This window comes from Maylandia zebra, linkage group LG14, assembly GCF_041146795.1.
Source record: "Maylandia zebra isolate NMK-2024a linkage group LG14, Mzebra_GT3a, whole genome shotgun sequence".
In the NCBI taxonomy this organism is placed as follows: Eukaryota; Metazoa; Chordata; class Actinopteri; order Cichliformes; family Cichlidae; genus Maylandia; species Maylandia zebra.
Genome location: NC_135180.1, coordinates 28559930 through 28578194, shown reverse-complemented (window position 1 = coordinate 28578194; position 18265 = coordinate 28559930). Strand labels below are relative to the sequence as shown.

The 18265-nt window shown below is 41.3% G+C and overlaps 1 protein-coding gene across 3 annotated transcripts in view; it reads left to right on the top strand.

Annotated features, from left to right (window-relative positions):
* The window catches only part of pitpnm3 (PITPNM family member 3), a 162033-nt gene extending 152720 nt beyond the window's left edge, over nt 1-9313 (top strand). For all 3 annotated transcript variants that reach the window (XM_023152912.3, XM_004558176.5, XM_023152911.3), the window contains exons 14-20: nt 1332-1448; nt 1549-1697; nt 1904-2053; nt 2281-2464; nt 2633-2761; nt 2847-3262; nt 5770-9313. In XM_023152912.3, the coding sequence (XP_023008680.1) occupies nt 1332-1448; nt 1549-1697; nt 1904-2053; nt 2281-2464; nt 2633-2761; nt 2847-3188 (1071 nt within the window). In that variant the 3' untranslated portion in view covers nt 3189-3262; nt 5770-9313. The remainder of the gene's footprint in view (nt 1-1331; nt 1449-1548; nt 1698-1903; nt 2054-2280; nt 2465-2632; nt 2762-2846; nt 3263-5769) is intronic.
* Nucleotides 9314-18265: the final 8952 nt, after the last annotated feature.

Genomic DNA, 18265 nt, shown 5'->3' with positions numbered 1-18265 from the left:
AATAGTGCAATATGGAGAATAGAACATGACAAGGAAGCTTAATAGGGAGTTAGCATGCTTTTCTGTAAGGTCCCACAGTGCACTCTTCAGCAGTATTTGGCTGGACTTGGAAATTTGGAAAAACAGGGCATGAAAGCAGGAAATTTATGGTTATTTTTCATCTCATTCCCTCTGATTGTGTTTGTCTCAAAGGCTTGTAAAGACAGGCCATGTACAGACAAAAGTGACGACTGATTTTGGTGGACGTTCACAATAGTTCAGGTGCTTTAGATGTTCTGTTTCTTATACATTATACATTACCATCAGGAAGGCATCTGTTCATAAATTCACTTTGCAGAGCTTAATCATATCCCCGGACAATAAACCCTTAATCATAAAGAAATCCTCAGCTACAGGTGGAGCAAGGTGTCCTGCAACAAATGATGAGGCAGACTGACTCTTGTGGAGTCATCTCAGATTACATGACAGAGAATCAAGAAATCTTAAATCCACAGAAGACGTTCCCTTAGATACAGCACAAACCTTGAAAAACGAATAGTTATGTCTATAACTTCTGTTCCCTGAAGGAGAGGAACGAGATACAACACATAAGTATGGGATATCACGCCCTCGCGTGTCCTGGCTGAAGAAACCTTTAATCACGCCTTTAAGGCAGATGACGTGTGATGACAAGCGCACGGCCCCGCCTGCACAAGTAGCCGCTGTCATCACAGTCATCCCTCAGTTCGATAGCCGCTCTTCACCGAGCCAAACTGCTCAGTGGGGCCACCTTGTGTTGTACCTCATTCCTCTCCTTCAGGGAACAGAAGTTATAGACATAACTATTCGTTCCCTTTCAGTCGATTCACTCGGTACAACACATAAGTATGGGACATATATACACGCCCCACAGAGCAGCCACCGAACCGGAATCAGACCACCACATCCTTAGTGAGTGGTAGACCCAGCAGAAAGGACAGCATGAGCCACCGAAGGGGCTGTAACGTCCAACCGATAAAACCGCACAAAAGTGTGCGGTGATGCCCAACTAGCTGCCGCACAAATATCAGCTACAGGCACCTCTTTAAAAAGAGCCCATGAGGTTGCCATCCCCCTGGTGGAATGAGCTCTCACCCCATTTAGATATATTTTTTATGCAATAATATCCTTTAAATTTTTTAATTTGAACTCTGACACTGATTCTTTTTTCTGTTACTTCTAATCACATTTCAGCATGAGTCATAAAATGTACTCCAGGGTAGCGCGCCAGAGACAAACTGTTGTTGCCGTAAAGGCTTACGTGTTACATTTGTGTCCTGAATAATGGAGGTAGTTCTTGTCACTAACTGCAGAACGTCACAGCAAACCACAGGGTGAATGATGTCATTGCCACCGAGGATGGACCCCAGACTCTGGTTGGTCGCTTCATGTATGGCCCCTTGGATATGGTCACTCTGACTGGAGAAAAGGTGAAAAACAGCGATATGATTTATGTTGATGCGTGTGCGTTTCTTTGTTAGGCTGGCATTAATCAATTAATCGCATGTGTTATACCCCTGCCCCTCTCAGGTGGATATCCTGCTCATGACACAGCCTCAGTCGGGCCGCTGGGTGCACTTTGACACAGAGGTGACCAACAGCAGTGGCAGAGTCACATACACAATACCTAAGACCAAGAAGCTTGGCCTAGGAGTATATCCCATTAAAATGGTAGTCAAGTAAGCATCCATGTGGCATTCCCTTTACAAAGCGCTGTATTATCAAATAAGATGTAGAAAGAAGAGAAAGATTTCATTTATTTATGCTCTGTGTTGGAGTATGAGCTCCTTGCTGGATAATGCTGCATAAATAGTGGCCTTGAAGGGAGTAACAACTAAGTTCTCATTTTTTTTAATATGTAGTTTCTCCTTTTTTCAATCCACAGGGGGGATCAGACTAGTGCAGAGGCCTACCTGACTGTGTTACCAAGGGGCATGGAGTGTGTTGTGTTCAGCATTGATGGCTCTTTTGCTGCCAGTGTGTCAATCATGGGCAGCGACCCCAAGGTCCGTCCTGGAGCTGTCGATGTGGTCAGGTAACTGATTACCCTTTTTGATTATACATGCGTGTGGTTGTATGTCTACATGTAAATCTTGAGAAGGTGGAAGGGTTCACAGGAAAATACAAATTCAGTAGTCAATACGCGTGCTTTGTTGGAGCTCTCAGTGTTTTAAGGATTTATGCGCATCCTCTCTGTGATAATACCACCATGATACAATTATTCACTTTGATGTGTGCTTGATTTTATGCATTCACATCCAGGCATTGGCAGGACTTGGGATATTTGATCATCTACATCACAGGCCGTCCTGATATGCAGAAACAGCGTGTGGTGTCCTGGCTCTCGCAGCACAATTTCCCCCACGGGATGATCTTTTTTTCTGAGGGCTTAGTTCATGACCCACTGCGACAAAAGACCATCTTCCTCAGGAACCTCATCCAGGAGGTAAATCCTGACATTAACATAGGCATTAACATATACAGCAAATAAGACCTTTTGGTCCAAGCCGTACAGTGAGATCTTTCTCACTCTCTCACTCACAATTTTGTAGCTTTGGGATGTGCTGAATCAAAATGTCACACGTGTGTGACTGGTTATTTTCTCTTTCACCAGTGTCACATTAAGATCAACTCTGCCTATGGCTCCATGAAGGACATTTCTGTTTACAACATGCTAGGCCTCAGCCCCTCACAAATTTATATTGTTGGCAGACCTTCGAAGAAGTACCAAAATCAGTGCCAGGTAGTTCAATTTACATTTATGTACTTTGATCTTCTCACTTCTCCTTGTCAGATTTTCTAACTCTTTGCCTGTGTGGTATGTGTAGTTCCTGAGCGAAGGTTATGCAGCGCACCTCTCCACTCTTCAGTTTGGGCACAGAGCCAGACCTAAGAAATCTCCTTCAGTTCGCATGGTCTTAAGGAAAGGTTCATTCGGTCTCTCAGCGAAGCCTGACTTTCTGTGTAAACGAACCCACCTGCGCAGGACCATGTCAGTCCAACAACCTGACCCCCCGTGCACACCCAACCCTAAGCCTGAGCGAGCCCAGAGCCAACCAGAATCGGATAAGGATCATGGTGGTGGGGGAGGCGGAGGAGGAGGAGGGCAAGGGCAAGGACAAGGTGCTTGGGGACGAGCCTCCATGCATCGCGGAGATACAACTCCCTGACAAGAGACAAGAGATGAAAGGATTGCTGGAGGACAGAAGAGGAGAACAAAGGGGTCTTAGTGTCCAGGGCCAAGGTGACATCTTATTCCATATTCCAGGTTATAACATTGCAATTTGTTGTTTGCTTTTTTCTTATAGTTTTTTGCAATTTTGCTAGTATAGGACAGTATATACGATTCTGAGACCTATTATAAGGAGTTATATCCTGGACAAGCTACAGGTTGAACAAAACAAATTATTGCCCCATATTGTGTAGTATATTACTGCCCTTTGCAGATTATAGACTTTCCTTTATAGACTTGGTTCAGTATTCCATGCATATTTGCTGAAATGGAAACACAGTTTTCTTAGGAAATTGAGGGATTATTATGCATAATCTTGCTAACGTGCAGTGGTTAGGTGCAGCAGAGTGTGTCTGAGAAATAACACAGACAAATGAGGCACAGGTCTCTTAGACTGATCCGTCCAGAGCTAGAAAAACAGAATGGAATGATTTACAAATCTCATAAAGCCATATGAGACTCTCATACACCTTATAACGTAAACAAAAGGAAAAAACAGAAGGAAAACTGTTAGCCTATCCATCTTGAATAGGGAACATTTGGAATAATACGTGACATAGAGAAAACCTTTCACCTCTGGGTTGGTCGACTCTGTTGTCTCAGATATACAAACCCAATTCTGAAAAAGTTGCAACGCTGTGTAAAATGTAAATAAAAGAGCGCAATAATTTGGAAATCTCAAAATAGAACATAGAAAACATATTTGACAAAATAATAATAATGGATTGGATTTATATAGCGCTTTTCAAGGGACCCAAAGCGCTTTACAATACCACTATTCATTCACTCTCACATTCATACACTGGTGGAGGCAAGCTACAGTTGTAGCCACAGCTGCCCTGGGGCAGACTGACAGAAGCGAGGCTGCCATATTGCGCCATCGGCCCCTCTGGCCAACACCAGTAGGCGGTAGGGTAAAGTGTCTTGCCCAGGGACACAACGACCAGGACAGAGAGCCCTGGGATCGAACCGGCGACCTTCCGGTTACAGATGCGATTCCCAACCCCCTGAGCCACGGTCGCCCAAAATAAGAAAAATAAAAGCTCATTTTGAATTTTTAATAACAGGAACTTTCAGACTATGTCTTTTTTAAGGGAAGGCCTTGCATATTTCAGCAAGACCGTGCAGCCCTTTCACCAAATGAAAACATTTGGAGCATCATGTAAAGGAAAATATGACAAACAAAGCCCAGAACTGTTGAGCAGCTGTAATCTAACATTGGATAAGACTGGGAGAGTGCTCCTCTCTTAAAAGACCAGCAGGTAGTCTCCTCAGTTCCCAGGCTGTTGTTAAAAGAAGAGGGAATGCTATACAGTGACAAATATGGCCTGGACCCAAATGTTTTTTGCAATATGTTGCTCCATCAAATTCAAAACAAGCCACTATGTTTCTTATATAGTAATTTATTTCAGTTTAAACATTTATTTTGCGAAATTCAGTATCGGTTTGTGACATTTACAAATCATTGCATTTTTGTTTTTATTTTGAGTTTTTCCACAGTGTCCAAGCTTTTCAAAATACAGCATTTTAGTTGTCTGTGTTATCAAATCACAACAAAGGAGTACTTGGCAGATTAGTGTTGTTTTTTTAAAACGTTCATGAGAAGAACATTAAGAAAAACATTGTTAGATCTGAAAGCAGAAAGAGTTCAATATTTGCACCATTAGTCCAACCTAAAACTGAACATCAGTCGAGTGTTCAGCAGCACAACAGTGGCATGCATTGGTCCCCCAATTTTTATTATTTAGTGTAGATTAAAGCCAGTCTCTTTGTATCACTTTGTGAGAGTTAATTGTGGCCCTGTCATTTTGTGCAAAATGGAAAATCAGTGTTGTGTGTTCTGCAAAGCAAACATTTTCACACACTTTCTAACTGTAGGCAGGCTCTTTCAGACAGCCTATGATCAGGCTGCTGTAATACGCCTCCTCATGTTACGTCTGCGAAGTAATGTTTTATTTACTGTCACATTAATCCTCATTGAATAATGTAAGTTTTCACCTTTTACTTCCCTGCATTGTGTGTTAATCTTAACAGCGCGAGGCTCTGCAAAGCCATGACGCAAACCCAGATTGATTTTGTTCACTTCTGTTGAGCTCCAGCAAAGTCAATAAGCGTCCACCTTGATTAAATGATGTTCTGTGCTGTATCTGATCTGACTTGCAGTCTTCATGTTTTTAGTCAGAGAGCCATTTTGAATTTAAATGCATAAATAAGTCTAAGAGCACAAAATAAGGGAAAAATGAACAACGGGGGAATAATCGTTCTCTTTTTCTCAATACCACATATTCCTGTGGCAACCAGAGTAATGGGTGCTATTATTAGCAGCAGTTCCCTAGCAGAACTGAATGGAGATCTGGCCATGATAATGATTATGCAAGCTCAACTGCAATGTCTGTTAATGCTTGAAATCCACTCATATATTGATTTAGAAATGTTGTCTGTGTAATTTGAGTTGTGCAAATGGGAAATTAGAACTGCGTTACAGTAAAACTCTAACTCTCCTTCCTCTCATTTAACAGCGTCACCTCTGCCTACTCTATGTGTACTTTGGATCCTCCTGTTCTTTACCTCCTGCTTGGCCCTGTACACTTCGCCACCTGTTCGGTCCTTTTCCTGACCTGCTTGGTGGAAAAGGTCACTCGGTCTTCTTAAATGTGAACCAGCTGCCGAGGACGGCAGCAATTTTTGTCAACGTTTGTGTCAAGCTTCAGTTGTGTCTCACTGTCAAACCTAAGAATGTAATTAAAAGTGTTACTGTACACACATATTTATGAACACACACATGCTCCAGAGGATGAAAAACGATGATTGTGGCTACCTTGAAGCTATTATGACCCTTTTCCAGCCTTAGCAGCTGATTAACAGATGCTGCACGTACCACGGTCCTATTCAGACTGCTGTGCTGAGAGGTGGTCACGCTGAATGACTTCTGCACTGACTCCACTGATGTAAATACTCAACACACATTATCCCAGTGTGGGCCTCTGGACACAGAATCACTGTGACATTTCAGTTCAATCTCTGCAATCCAGAGCGCCAAACACCCAACCTCTCTGAACTCCTGCCTCTGCCTCTATTTTATTCACACTGTTGGATGTTTCCCCTCACGTTGTGGTTGGCTTAGTACTAGTTCAACCCCACCCCCATCCCCCACCGCCCTCCCCTTCAACCAGTCAGGCAGAACATGCCACCTGACAGCTGCCTCAGACCTGGTCCGCAGCCGCTGAAGTACTGTGGTGTGCACGGCTCGACCCCCGAGGTTGCATTTGCACTACACAGCAGTGGCTCTCGATTTAGCTGCAGTTCGAGCTTCAGAAACAAAGAGATGCATTTTGGTGTATTTGTACTTCTTGTCACTGCTTGTTAGTTACTGTAACTACTGAACGACTGAATAAATAGTTCATAGAAAAGTGTTAATTTTACCGAAAATGTTTTCTGATTGATAGACACAGCCGTGAAAAGGTGATCAAAACATGTTTGCCTAAATCATTACAGTGAAAGCATAATTAGCATGGCAAGTATTGATTGGTAGTTGACTGATAGTTGCAGTGCACTTTTTCAGGGTTTAAATACCTCCACACTCTTCGCAGTCAAATTCAGAATTTTAACTAGTTAAATATTTGCTGCTTAAATATTTCAACATTGCTTCTTCATGTCACTAAAAAGTAACACGACAAAGAACATGGAAAAATAACTTTTATCTCAAACGTGTTTTATCATTTACACTGTGTCATTCTCACTTTGGATAGCATCAAACTATACAAGACATGCAGACTTAGTAATCATGGTAATAAGTGCTAAAAGTGACAAGATTATATAAATTATTATGTATAGAAGTTGTTATATCTGAATAAAAAAAACTTTAAATATGTCCTCTTATTTTCAAACATTCAAACAAAAAACATGGTGCGTTGGTTTAACTAACTGACTTATAAAGTCTGTAACTGCTTTGCAAGTAGAGGTCACTGCAGAACACAAATGGGCCACAACCGCTGGCCATCCCCCAGCTGTTAGGCAATGTCAGATTAGAGTTAGTTAGAGACAACATGTGTGGCTCCAGCCAACCACAACAAATGCTCGTGGCACAGCCACTTCAGTTGATAAGTGCACACATTGTGCTGTGCTGAGTCTCATTCTTGTATCTGAAAGTCTAAAAATTAAACCAAGTTCTCTCTGAAATATTTAATCCCAATATTTCAATACAATGTTAGCTGTGTAGCTCGCAGAATTGTATAATAGACACAATCCCTGTCGGTTCTACCAGGATGCCCTTGTGTCCATTTATTACAGCTGCCCTGGAACCAATAGATTTGTGATAAAATCAGATGCCGTCTTGTGCACTTGAGGTTGAATTGAGTCTTATTGTGGTCATGTTTAAAAATCTGTGCAAGTTGAACATATTTTTCTATGAGCAAATATTGTAAATAGAAATATTTTCGATGTATGTTTTTGAATTTTGGGTTGTTTTACTTGTAGAATTGTTGATTTTTGCCTTAAACTGTATTTGATGTTGTGTAGGAATACAAAATAATTTGTTTTGTCAAAGTATTGAGTTTTATTGTTACTTCATGACAAAGTGCATTCTATCTAGTTGATCAGATACAGTATATATGTGTGTGTGTGTGTGTGTGTGTGTGTGTGTGTGTGTGTGTGTGTGTGTGTGTGTGTGTGTGTGTGTGTGAGTTTAGTGGCATTTGTTGTATAGTTGTACTTACTGAGAACATGAAGACAGCTACGATAAGTAAACGCCTCTGCAGAGAAAAATCAGACCAGTGTTAATATATCTGCACGATCCAACTGCAGCTCAATACTGCCGATTTTTCAGAAGGGAGCATGTATTTTTTATAATGCTGAGATTAAGCAGGGCATCAGGGGGATACTTGGTTGAGGTTTTAAATGCTTACCTTGAAAGTAAAAAAAACATATGAGCTCTTTGGGTGTCTTGTTTTAACTTAAAATCTGCATGGAGCGGAACACGAAAGCCAGGTTGGATCTATTCTTGACTCCTCTGCCTTTGACGGTCCATTAGTTGATTAAGTGATCACTAATAAGTATGTATGATTCCCTGAAGTTCAGCCCCGTCATTACAGTGCACCAATTAGCATTAGCTGGTAACTGTATATTATCCCAGATTCAATGCTGAATTACTCAGTTTTGTTTTGTATTTAAACAGTTCATATTAAAGCATACCAATCATTCCAGTCAATGTGCACACAGTTATCAAAGTGAATCAAAGTGTACAAAACATGCGTTTTATTTTGATGTACAAAGAATATACTGAAGGATATACTGAAAATCTAGTTGGAATTTCACCACAACAGTGTTAGTAAATGGCAAATAATAATCTAATGGTTAGATGGTGGCTGTTCTGAGATTGATTGGATGCTGTAAGCAATAACTATCAGTTGCCACGTTTGAGGTAACACAAGCATGACAATGTCATGTAACAGCAAAGTATTTAATGTTAAAAGGTGGGGAATGATGATTCGTGGACATGCTGTAATGATACTACACAGTGAGCAAGATCCAAATCAGTAAATTTATAATAAATATCTAAAGAGCGAAAATACTCTTACCTGTATGGTCCATACTCTCATCGACAGAGAATTGTTAATAAAGAGTGAAGTTAGTTTCCATTTTTCCAGTAAAATGTTAAAAAGTTTTTAGTTAATTAAAAAAATGTTTTTGAGAAAAAACACAAAAGAGGGAGCATCGTATTACTAACCTCTCACTAAGTGCTAATTAATGCTGTCAAATTAGTATTCTCCAAATTATGTCTTGGGTACTGACCTAATTTGCCATTTATTAACAATCTGTATGACTATAGTCAGTTATTCAACTTGGTGTTACAGCTTCTTTTAAAGAAAATAGCTCTTGTTTATTCTGAAGTCTTAGTTTTTTACATTGCCCTCTTGACCAAAGAGGGGGAAAAACTCCTGGTTTCAGTGCTGCAACGTTTGTTGTTTTGTACATATCCCCTGTGATGATGATGAACATGTTATTGTGTTTACTGGACTAAGTCCATCTTTCATTAGTGCATAAATAAAGATATTTCACAGTGGATATTTCACTTTGCTGCAGGAGTGTCTTATTATATATTCCACATCCCCCTTATCTCTGGAGACGGAGGGTGAATCACCTCCGATAAGCTTCTTCAAGGTCAGGTGCTTTACTGAAGGGCATCAGAGCTGAGTGCAGATCTTATTATCGCTTATTTTATATTTGTAAGGCTTGCTTCAAGTCAAACTTTTAAATCTCATTCAAACTTATTTTTGTTAACTTTCTAAACAACATGAATCAGTGTAATTCAGCCTACATCATGCTGAATATTTATGCAATACTCGCATTTATTTGTAATAAGCTGTGGACTTTATTCTACCCCACACAATGGTTACAGCTTAGTCAATAATTTGCTGACTTTGAGTTTGAATATTCATTGACAGTTTTTACACTGTGGCAGATTTTGTTGACTGCATCTAAAGCCAAAATTGAACTTTTTTTTTGTCAATATTTCTATTCATTTTTTTCTTTTATTATTTTTTAACAAATCAGCAATAGCACAGAACAAGGAAATACAATGAGAAAAAACAGGACAAGGTGAAAACAGGATAAAAGGAGAATTTTTATTGTATTTCGAATGGAAGACAAACAGCACGTCTGACAACAATAGCCACAACATCTTGTATAGACACAATATAAATACGTAACACAGAAACACACGCTCACACAGAGCATATTATTTTTTTCCCATTCAAAAATGTTAACACACGATTCCAGGATTTCTCAAATTTATTATGTCTGTTATTGTTGAGAAGTCTTACCCTCTCCAGATGTAACACATATTTCTCCCTTCCAAAACTCAAATGCAGTCCTTTTTTCCGCTACTGTAGTATTAAATCTTTTGCTATGATATTCCAAACAGAATTGAAATCCATTCATACTTGTTTACAGGTTTTAAATAGCTGGTCACCCCAAAGATAGCTGTAAATGCATCAGAATGGTAAATGAATCCCAGCTCTTCCCAAATACTTCACAGTAACAGCAAAACAATGGTTAGTTTTTCACATGTTCAGAAATAGTGGGTCAAGTTACCCATGAAAGATATGCATCTGTCTTCACTTGTTCCATATTTTGTCATGTATATATCTTATTCCAAAAAAAAAAGTATTCACTTTTATTTTTATTTTCTTTGACACTTAAAATCTCTTGCACATCCTATTTCCACCAACCATCTGTTAGATGTTTCTACAACAGTTCATTGGACATCATTTGGAAAAACACACCTGTCTATATAAGGTCCCATTGTTGACAGTGCACATCAGAGCACAAACCAATCCATGAAATCAAAGGGATTATCTGCGACCTCTGAAGCCTCCATCATTCGTAAATGGAAGCAGTTTGGAACCACCAGGACTCTTTGTAAAGCTGACCACCCAACCAATCTGGGCTGTTAGGATAGAAGGGCATTAGTCAGGGAGGTGACCAAGAAACTGTTTACCTTGACAGAGCACATGTAAAATGGCTGGACACAAAATTCAAAGGTAAGATACTAGTGGGGAATATCCCTAATGTTGCAGGTTTCTACTGAAGCAAGGCACCATGTGAAGTTATTGAAATAATTAGAGCACACCATTAGAATGTAGCTACAAAATGTCATTAATGTATCAAGTTCACTGTATCCAGTAGTTATTTCACTAAAGACAACAGATGTGAACCTGATGGACAGCCAAAATCTAACGAATAATAGTTTTAAAGTTTTAGTGAACCAAATGATAGACAACTGATCAATAATATAGGATTAATATTGAAATGTAATATGTACAGATCCTATCTGCCATGACATATTATAGAAAAGACTTGTTTTAATATTTGTCATACAGGTCATATACAGTTACACAAATACAATAACCATGCCTAAATGTTAGCTACACATACAAATTACTGCACTTTATCTGTCCAATCTAGTGTAAGCTACCATTTCTGCATAGCTGAATTGAGGTAACCTATCATGAAGTAATTTCAATTATATTAATGTCAGAGACATTTTCATAACTCAGCCATTGTTCAGCTTGTTGAATGTCGTTGTTTGAAATTGACTTTCTGTGTTGTTTTATTTTTCTTGTCAGACCACAAAGTCTGGATCTTTTTAAAGATTGATGGGTATGACTTGTGAATGAATGACCAAATTTAGTTTTCTCAGCGTGTTGCACATTCAAAGTGCAATCAAAGAATTGCCCAGCGGGTTGAGACATTCAGACAACTGCTCATTAGGTTTCCTACGTAACTTCACCCCATGCATATCTAAGAGTACAACACACTGATTGTGTAAGACAGAAATTGTCGTTCTTAGGTGATCGTGTTTATGCAGCGTATGCTCTGCAAAGTAAATCAAGTCAGTTACCTAGCAGCAACTTAACAATGACCACAACCTCCAGCTCTGCACAGCAGCCGCACAACTGAATCAGCCTTATTGTCATTCCAAAACAGCAGACTGTGGTTTAATTTGTCCTGTGATCTAGCAGGTGATTTCTGGATGACAGCAATGAGGAAGGCATTAAAATCTGAATAGATGAACACTCAAGAACAGCCCGGGGACAGAGAAAAAGAGATGTAGAGAAAGATTTCTTGGAGCCAGGCAGACTAGCTTTTTGCAACACAAATTACCCAACATAAAGTAAATCACACTCTACAGATTCTTAGCTAAAGCACCATCCTGGACTTAAATTTTATTGTTTTACATAGGTCAAATTTGTTTACTATCAGATCTTGCAAAATCTAAATTTATCCACTTTAGTTTTTGGGCATGGTCACTGTATTACTTTGTTATAGTTGCTACAGCTTTCCACTTATTATGAGACTTGGTCATGAGACCCAGTGTAGTTTTTCAGTGTAGCTGTCCTTAGGCATGGTGATCCTGGGTAAAGTGGTTTTTACTGTTTGTTGAAAGTTTTTAAGATTACTAAAGTGATGAATTTCAGCAAGATTAAGAATAGGCCACAAAATCACTTTGGAGGACACCATGGTGGTTTGAAGCTTGGGCACTTGGATGCATGCAAAATCCTGTTACATTAGCCTGCAACCCATCCTCTGAAATCAGTTCTGGGTAACAAGAATTTGGAAACTCGCTGCTCTATATTACTTTTGGTGGGGGAATCTGTAGATTGCATTTCAGAAAGCAATTATGCAAAATGCCCCCAGGGAGAGAGGGTCAGATGCTGAAGCCACATATCACTGCTCTCACTGGCATCAGATGTGACAGACTGTGTCCCTTCATGGCAAAGCTCACATCTTTCACTGTCATCGTTAACCAAAGTTATCAATATTTTACTGAACTTAATGGTCTGACTGCTCTGAACAAAAGAGGGTTAGGAGCCTTTCATCCTCTTTATATTTTTTGATTGTTATGCTAGTCAGTGGAGACAAGCTTTAAAAGTAGCATCCTCTCTTAAAGCAAGATGTCTCTTTTATGTGAAACAGCTTTTTGCTCTGAATGGTTTTTACAATTCTGCCATTTCTGTATTGAATTTGAAACGAATGAAGGTAAACATGGACATTTTTTGAGCTGTCTTTGTAATGTTTTGTCAGCTCCGTAGCTCATTAACACCAAACCTGTTTCACTCACAGCACTGTGAGAGATAAAATACAAGTGAATAATTAAAAGAGAAACAAATGCATGAACAGTGTCTCCTCAGAGGTTTGACTTATTCAGATTTGTATCAAATACACTGTATAAGTTTGCTTAGCAAATAATTAAAGTGGCTAACTTTAAATCCAGTTCTAAATGGTTTTATCCAATCATTCCTAATGCTAAACTTATAGAGTTACAAGGCTTAAACAAAATGTCACAGTTAACTGTGAGATATCAAATAATTCTTTTATTGTTTTTTCAGTGAAAAACAAGAATAAGCATAACTCGAAAGTATTCGCAGTTACTGTTTCATAAAGTCCTCACAGTTTAAGCAATGATGCATGCTTCATTGATTTGAGGCAGGGACACAGCAAGGCAGATAGGAAAAATTAGATGAGATGTCGTCAACTGGACTCTCCAAACACAAAAGCCAGAGCAGTGTTTTGGAAAATAATAACTGACAGATACAAATCACTGGCACTACAACACATGGCATCCGTGGCGCTCATTCCAGCAGTCTGATTGATCTAGCTGAAGTAAAGCCTGGAAGGCTTCAGGTTGTCACACTCAGCAGAGCCCATTGCATCTTGGAGGACATGCAGAATGGTTTGCTCATTCTTCCCTGTCACCAGCTGCACAGTTATAGCTGGAATTCACTCACCTTTTTTGGATTGTGAGATTAAAGAAGTGCACAAACAATCCTTTTGTCACATGAAAAATGATCAAGGTTGTCGAATCATTCACTTTGAATGATTCAACAAACCTTGATATAGATTTTATATATATATATATATATATATATATATATATATATATATATATATATATATATATATATATATATATATACCAACCAACCTGTGCACTGCCTGGATTGATTACAAGAAGGCCTATGACTCAATGCCCCACAGCTGGATACTGGAATGCCTAGAATTGTACAAGATCAATGGGACCCTAAGAGCCTTCATCAGGAACTCAATGGGGATGTGGCGTACAACACTAGAGGCCAACTCCAAGCCCATAGCACAAGTCACCATCAAGTGCGGGATCTACCAAGGAGATGCTCTGTCCCCACTGCTGTTCTGCATAGGCCTGAACCACCTCAGTGAGATCATTAACAAGACTGGCTACGGATACCGACTACGGAACGGAGCAGTTGTCAGCCACCTCCTGTACATGGATGACATCAAGCTGTATGCCAAGAGTGAACGAGACATCGATTCACTGATCCACACTACCAGGCTATACAGCAATGACATTGGAATGTCGTTCGGACTGGAGAAGTGTAGTCGGATGGTATCAAAGAGAGGGAAGGTAGTCAGAACTGAGGGGATTGAACTACCAGAAGGCAACATTGCAGACATAGAGGACAGTTACAAGTACCTGGGGATCCCGCAGGCAAATGGGAACCATGAAGAGGCCGCTAGAAAGGCTGCAACCACCAAGTACCTGCAGAGGGTCAGGCAAGTCCTGAGGAGTCAGCTGAATGGTAAGAACAAGATCCGGGCCATCAACACGTACGCCCTGCCCGTGATCAGGTACCCTGCTGGGGTAATAGGCTGGCCAAAGGAGGAGATAGAAGCCACTGACATAAAGACAAGAAAGCTCCTTACCATGCATGGACAGACCCCAAGTCCAGCACCCTGAGGCTGTACGCTAAGCGGAAGGAAGGAGGCCGGGGACTGGTGAGTGTCAGCACCACAGTCCAGGATGAGACAACGAACATCCAAGAATACATTGGGAAGATGGCCCCAACTGACCGAGTGCTCAGTGAATACCTCAGGCAGCAGAAACCCAAGAAAGAGGAGGGAGACGAGGAACCATCATGGAAGGACAGGCCCCTGCACGGTATGTACCACCGGCAGATAGAGGAGGTGGCTGATATCCAGAAATCCTACCAGTGGCTGGACAAAGCTGGACTGAAAGACAGCACAGAGGCACTAATCATGGCAGCACAAGAACAAGCTCTGAGTACAAGATCCATAGAGGATGGGGTCTATCACACCAGGCAAGACCCCAGGTGCAGGCTGTGTAAAGATGCCCCAGAGACAATCCAGCACATAACAGCAGGGTGCAAGATGCTAGCAGGCAAGGCATACATGGAACGCCATAACCAAGTGGCCGGCATAGTGTACAGGAACATCTGTGCCGAGTATAACCTGGAAGTCCCGAGGTCAAAATGGGAGATGCCCCCAAGGGTGGTGGAGAGTGACCGAGCTAAGATCCTGTGGGACTTCCAGATACAGACGGACAAAATGGTGGTGGCTAACCAACCGGACATAGTGGTGGTAGACAAACAGAAGAAGACGGCCGTAGTGATCGATGTAGCGGTTCCGAATGACAGCAATATCAGGAAGAAGGAACACGAGAAGCTGGAGAAATACCAGGGGCTCAGAGAAGAGCTCGAGAGGATGTGGAGGGTGAAGGTAATGGTGGTCCCCGTGGTAATCGGAGCACTAGGTGCGGTGACTCCCAAGCTAGGCGAGTGGCTCCAGCAGATCCCGGGAACAACATCGGAGATCTCTGTCCAGAAGAGCGCAGTCCTGGGAACAGCTAAGATACTGCGCAGGACCCTCAAGCTCCCAGGCCTCTGGTAGAGGACCCGAGCTTGAAGGATAAACCGCCCGCAGGGGCGTGCTGGGTGTTTTATATATATATATATATATATATATATATATATATATATATATATATATATATTTCCCCTCTCGCCCCTGCGGGCAATCTATCCTTCAAGCTCGGGTCCCCTACCAGAGGCCTGGGAGCTTGAGGGTGCTGCACAGTATCTATGCTGTTCCTAGGACTGCACTCTTTTGGACATAGATCTCTGATGTTGTTCCCAGGATCTGCTGGAGCCACTTGCCTAGCTTGGGAGTCACCGCATCTAGTGCTCCGATTATCACTGGGACCACTGTCACCTTCACCATCCACATCCCACATAGCAGACAGGTCTGGCATCAAGCCGGCACTGCTGGCTGACTTCTGGCATGGTACGTAGTATGTCATCCAGATATGAGCCTGGCCTGACGTAGATGTAGCTCAGGAGGTAGAGCAGGTCACCTACTGATCAGAAGGTTAGTGGTTCAATCCATAGCTCCTCCTGTTTGCATGTCAAGAGTGTGAATGTGTATCAATGTAGTTAGGAAGCTCTCAGTTTAGAGAAAGTGGGTGAATGTGGCATGTTGTATAGAGCACTTTGAGTAATCTAGGAGAGTAGAAAAGTGCTATATAAGAATCAGTCCATTCACTGTCTTAACAGAGTTTCGTCATGTTACTTTTGCACTATTATGTTACGGCACATGATATTATTACATGGCTTGATTAAGGTACACATTAGGCTGACATCTGGGGCCAGAGCTGACATTGTTCTGGGCCAGCACAGGACCAACAGTGTGTCTGCAACTGACCTTGTGCTGGCCCATGTGTGGGCCACCTCAGGCAAACCAGATCTGGGCCACCAAAGGGCCGTCTTTCTTTGTGGTATGTGTGCCATTTGTAAGCACATTGTGTGGGCCAGATCCAGGCCATACCATTTTTGCTATGTGGGATCTTCTCGAGCTCTTCTCTGAGCCCTTGGTATTTCTCAAGCTTCTCGTGTTTCTTCTTGCTGATGTTGCTGTCATTTGGAACCGCTACTACAATCACTACGGCCGTCTTCTTCTGTTTGTCTACCACCACTATGTCTGGTTAGTTAGCCACCACGAGTTTGTCCATCTGTATCTCGAAATCTCACAGGATCTTAGCTCAGACATTCTCCACCACCCTTGGGGACGTCTTCCATTTTGACCTTGGGATGTCAAGGCCATATTCGGCACAATTGTTTCTGTATACTATGCTGGCCACTTGGTTATGGCATTCTATGTATACCCTGCCTGCTAGCATCTTGCACCCTGCTGTTATGTGCTGGATTGTCTCTGGGGCATCTTTATACAGCCTGTACCTGGGGACTTGCCTGGTGTGATAGACCCCAGCTTCTATAGATCTTGAACTTAGAGCTTGTTCCTGTGCTGCCATGATTAGCGCCTCTGTGCTGTCTTTCAGTCCAGCTTTGTCCAGCCACTGGTAGGATTTTTGAATATCAGCCACCTCCTCTATCTGCCGGTGGTACATGCCGTACATACCCCTCCTCATCCTCCTCTTTCTTGGGTTTCTGCTGCCTGATGTATTCACCAAGCACTCAGTGGGTTGGGGCCATCTTGTCACTTGTGGATGCTTGTTGCCTCATCCTGGACTGTGGTGCTGACATTCACTAGTCCCTGGCCTCCTTCCTTCTGCTTAGCATACAGCCTCAGGGTGCTGGACTTGAGGTGAAACCCTCCATGCACGGTAAGGATCTTCCTTGTATTGATGGCAGTGGCTTCTATCTCCTCCTTTGTCCAGCTTATTATCCCAGCAGGGTACCTGATTACAGGCAGGGCGTAGGTGTTGATAGCCCGGATCTTGTTCTTACCATTCATTTAGAACATAAATAGAAAGTTTAGTTTGGGGCGGATATTTTATCTTCTTTTCTTGTTGGAGTTTCTGTATTAACAAAGCTACTTTTTGGATTATTCATTTATTTATTTGAGATGCACCAAATTGCACAAAAAACGTAATTAAATGTTTTGTTTTTTCCTGAACATAGACTACTGCTTTTCTTTCATTCTGTTATGAGTTTGAGTAAATGAATCGCTGCATCTGTTCATGTCGTTAAAACACCACTATTATATTTTCCGTTGACTGCTTCTCTTACCTTCAACCAACATTATTATTATACTTACTCATGGGCAAAAAAACAATCGGCGAAAGGCTCAACTTATTGTTGATAGTCGATATATTTGTCCAATTGCCCAACCTTTTTGCAGTGATGTTGTATACAAAACTATTTCTTCATCAGTAATATTTTATCTTTTGTCTATTTTATCTTTTTTTTTTCAGAGGATGCATCCTAGGGTTATACAGAGTTTACTCAAAGCAAATACATCGGATCATGGTGATGAACAAAGTGGCAAAGACACAGCCCCTCCTCCTCTCAAACAAGCCACCCTTAGCACTCCAGCCATCACCCAAAGGAGAGTAAATTCCTTGGTATTTGATTTCATAGTCAATGAAGTGCAGCCCTTTTCTACCGTTGAGAACACCTCATTCCGTAAGATGGTTGAAGGACTAAGTGGGGCAGGAGTCCTGTTTGCAGAAAAACATTGATGACTCACATTGAGAAAACCTTTCCAAAAGCAATAACTGAAATTCCTCTACATACTCAAGGTTAGTGCTACAGTCACAGACAATGGGATCAATTTTGTAAAAGCTTTCAATGAATATGGAGATTCAGAAACAGAAGATGATCTGGAAGACACCACACCATCAATGTGCTGCGCACACACTAAATCTCATTGCCACGACTGACC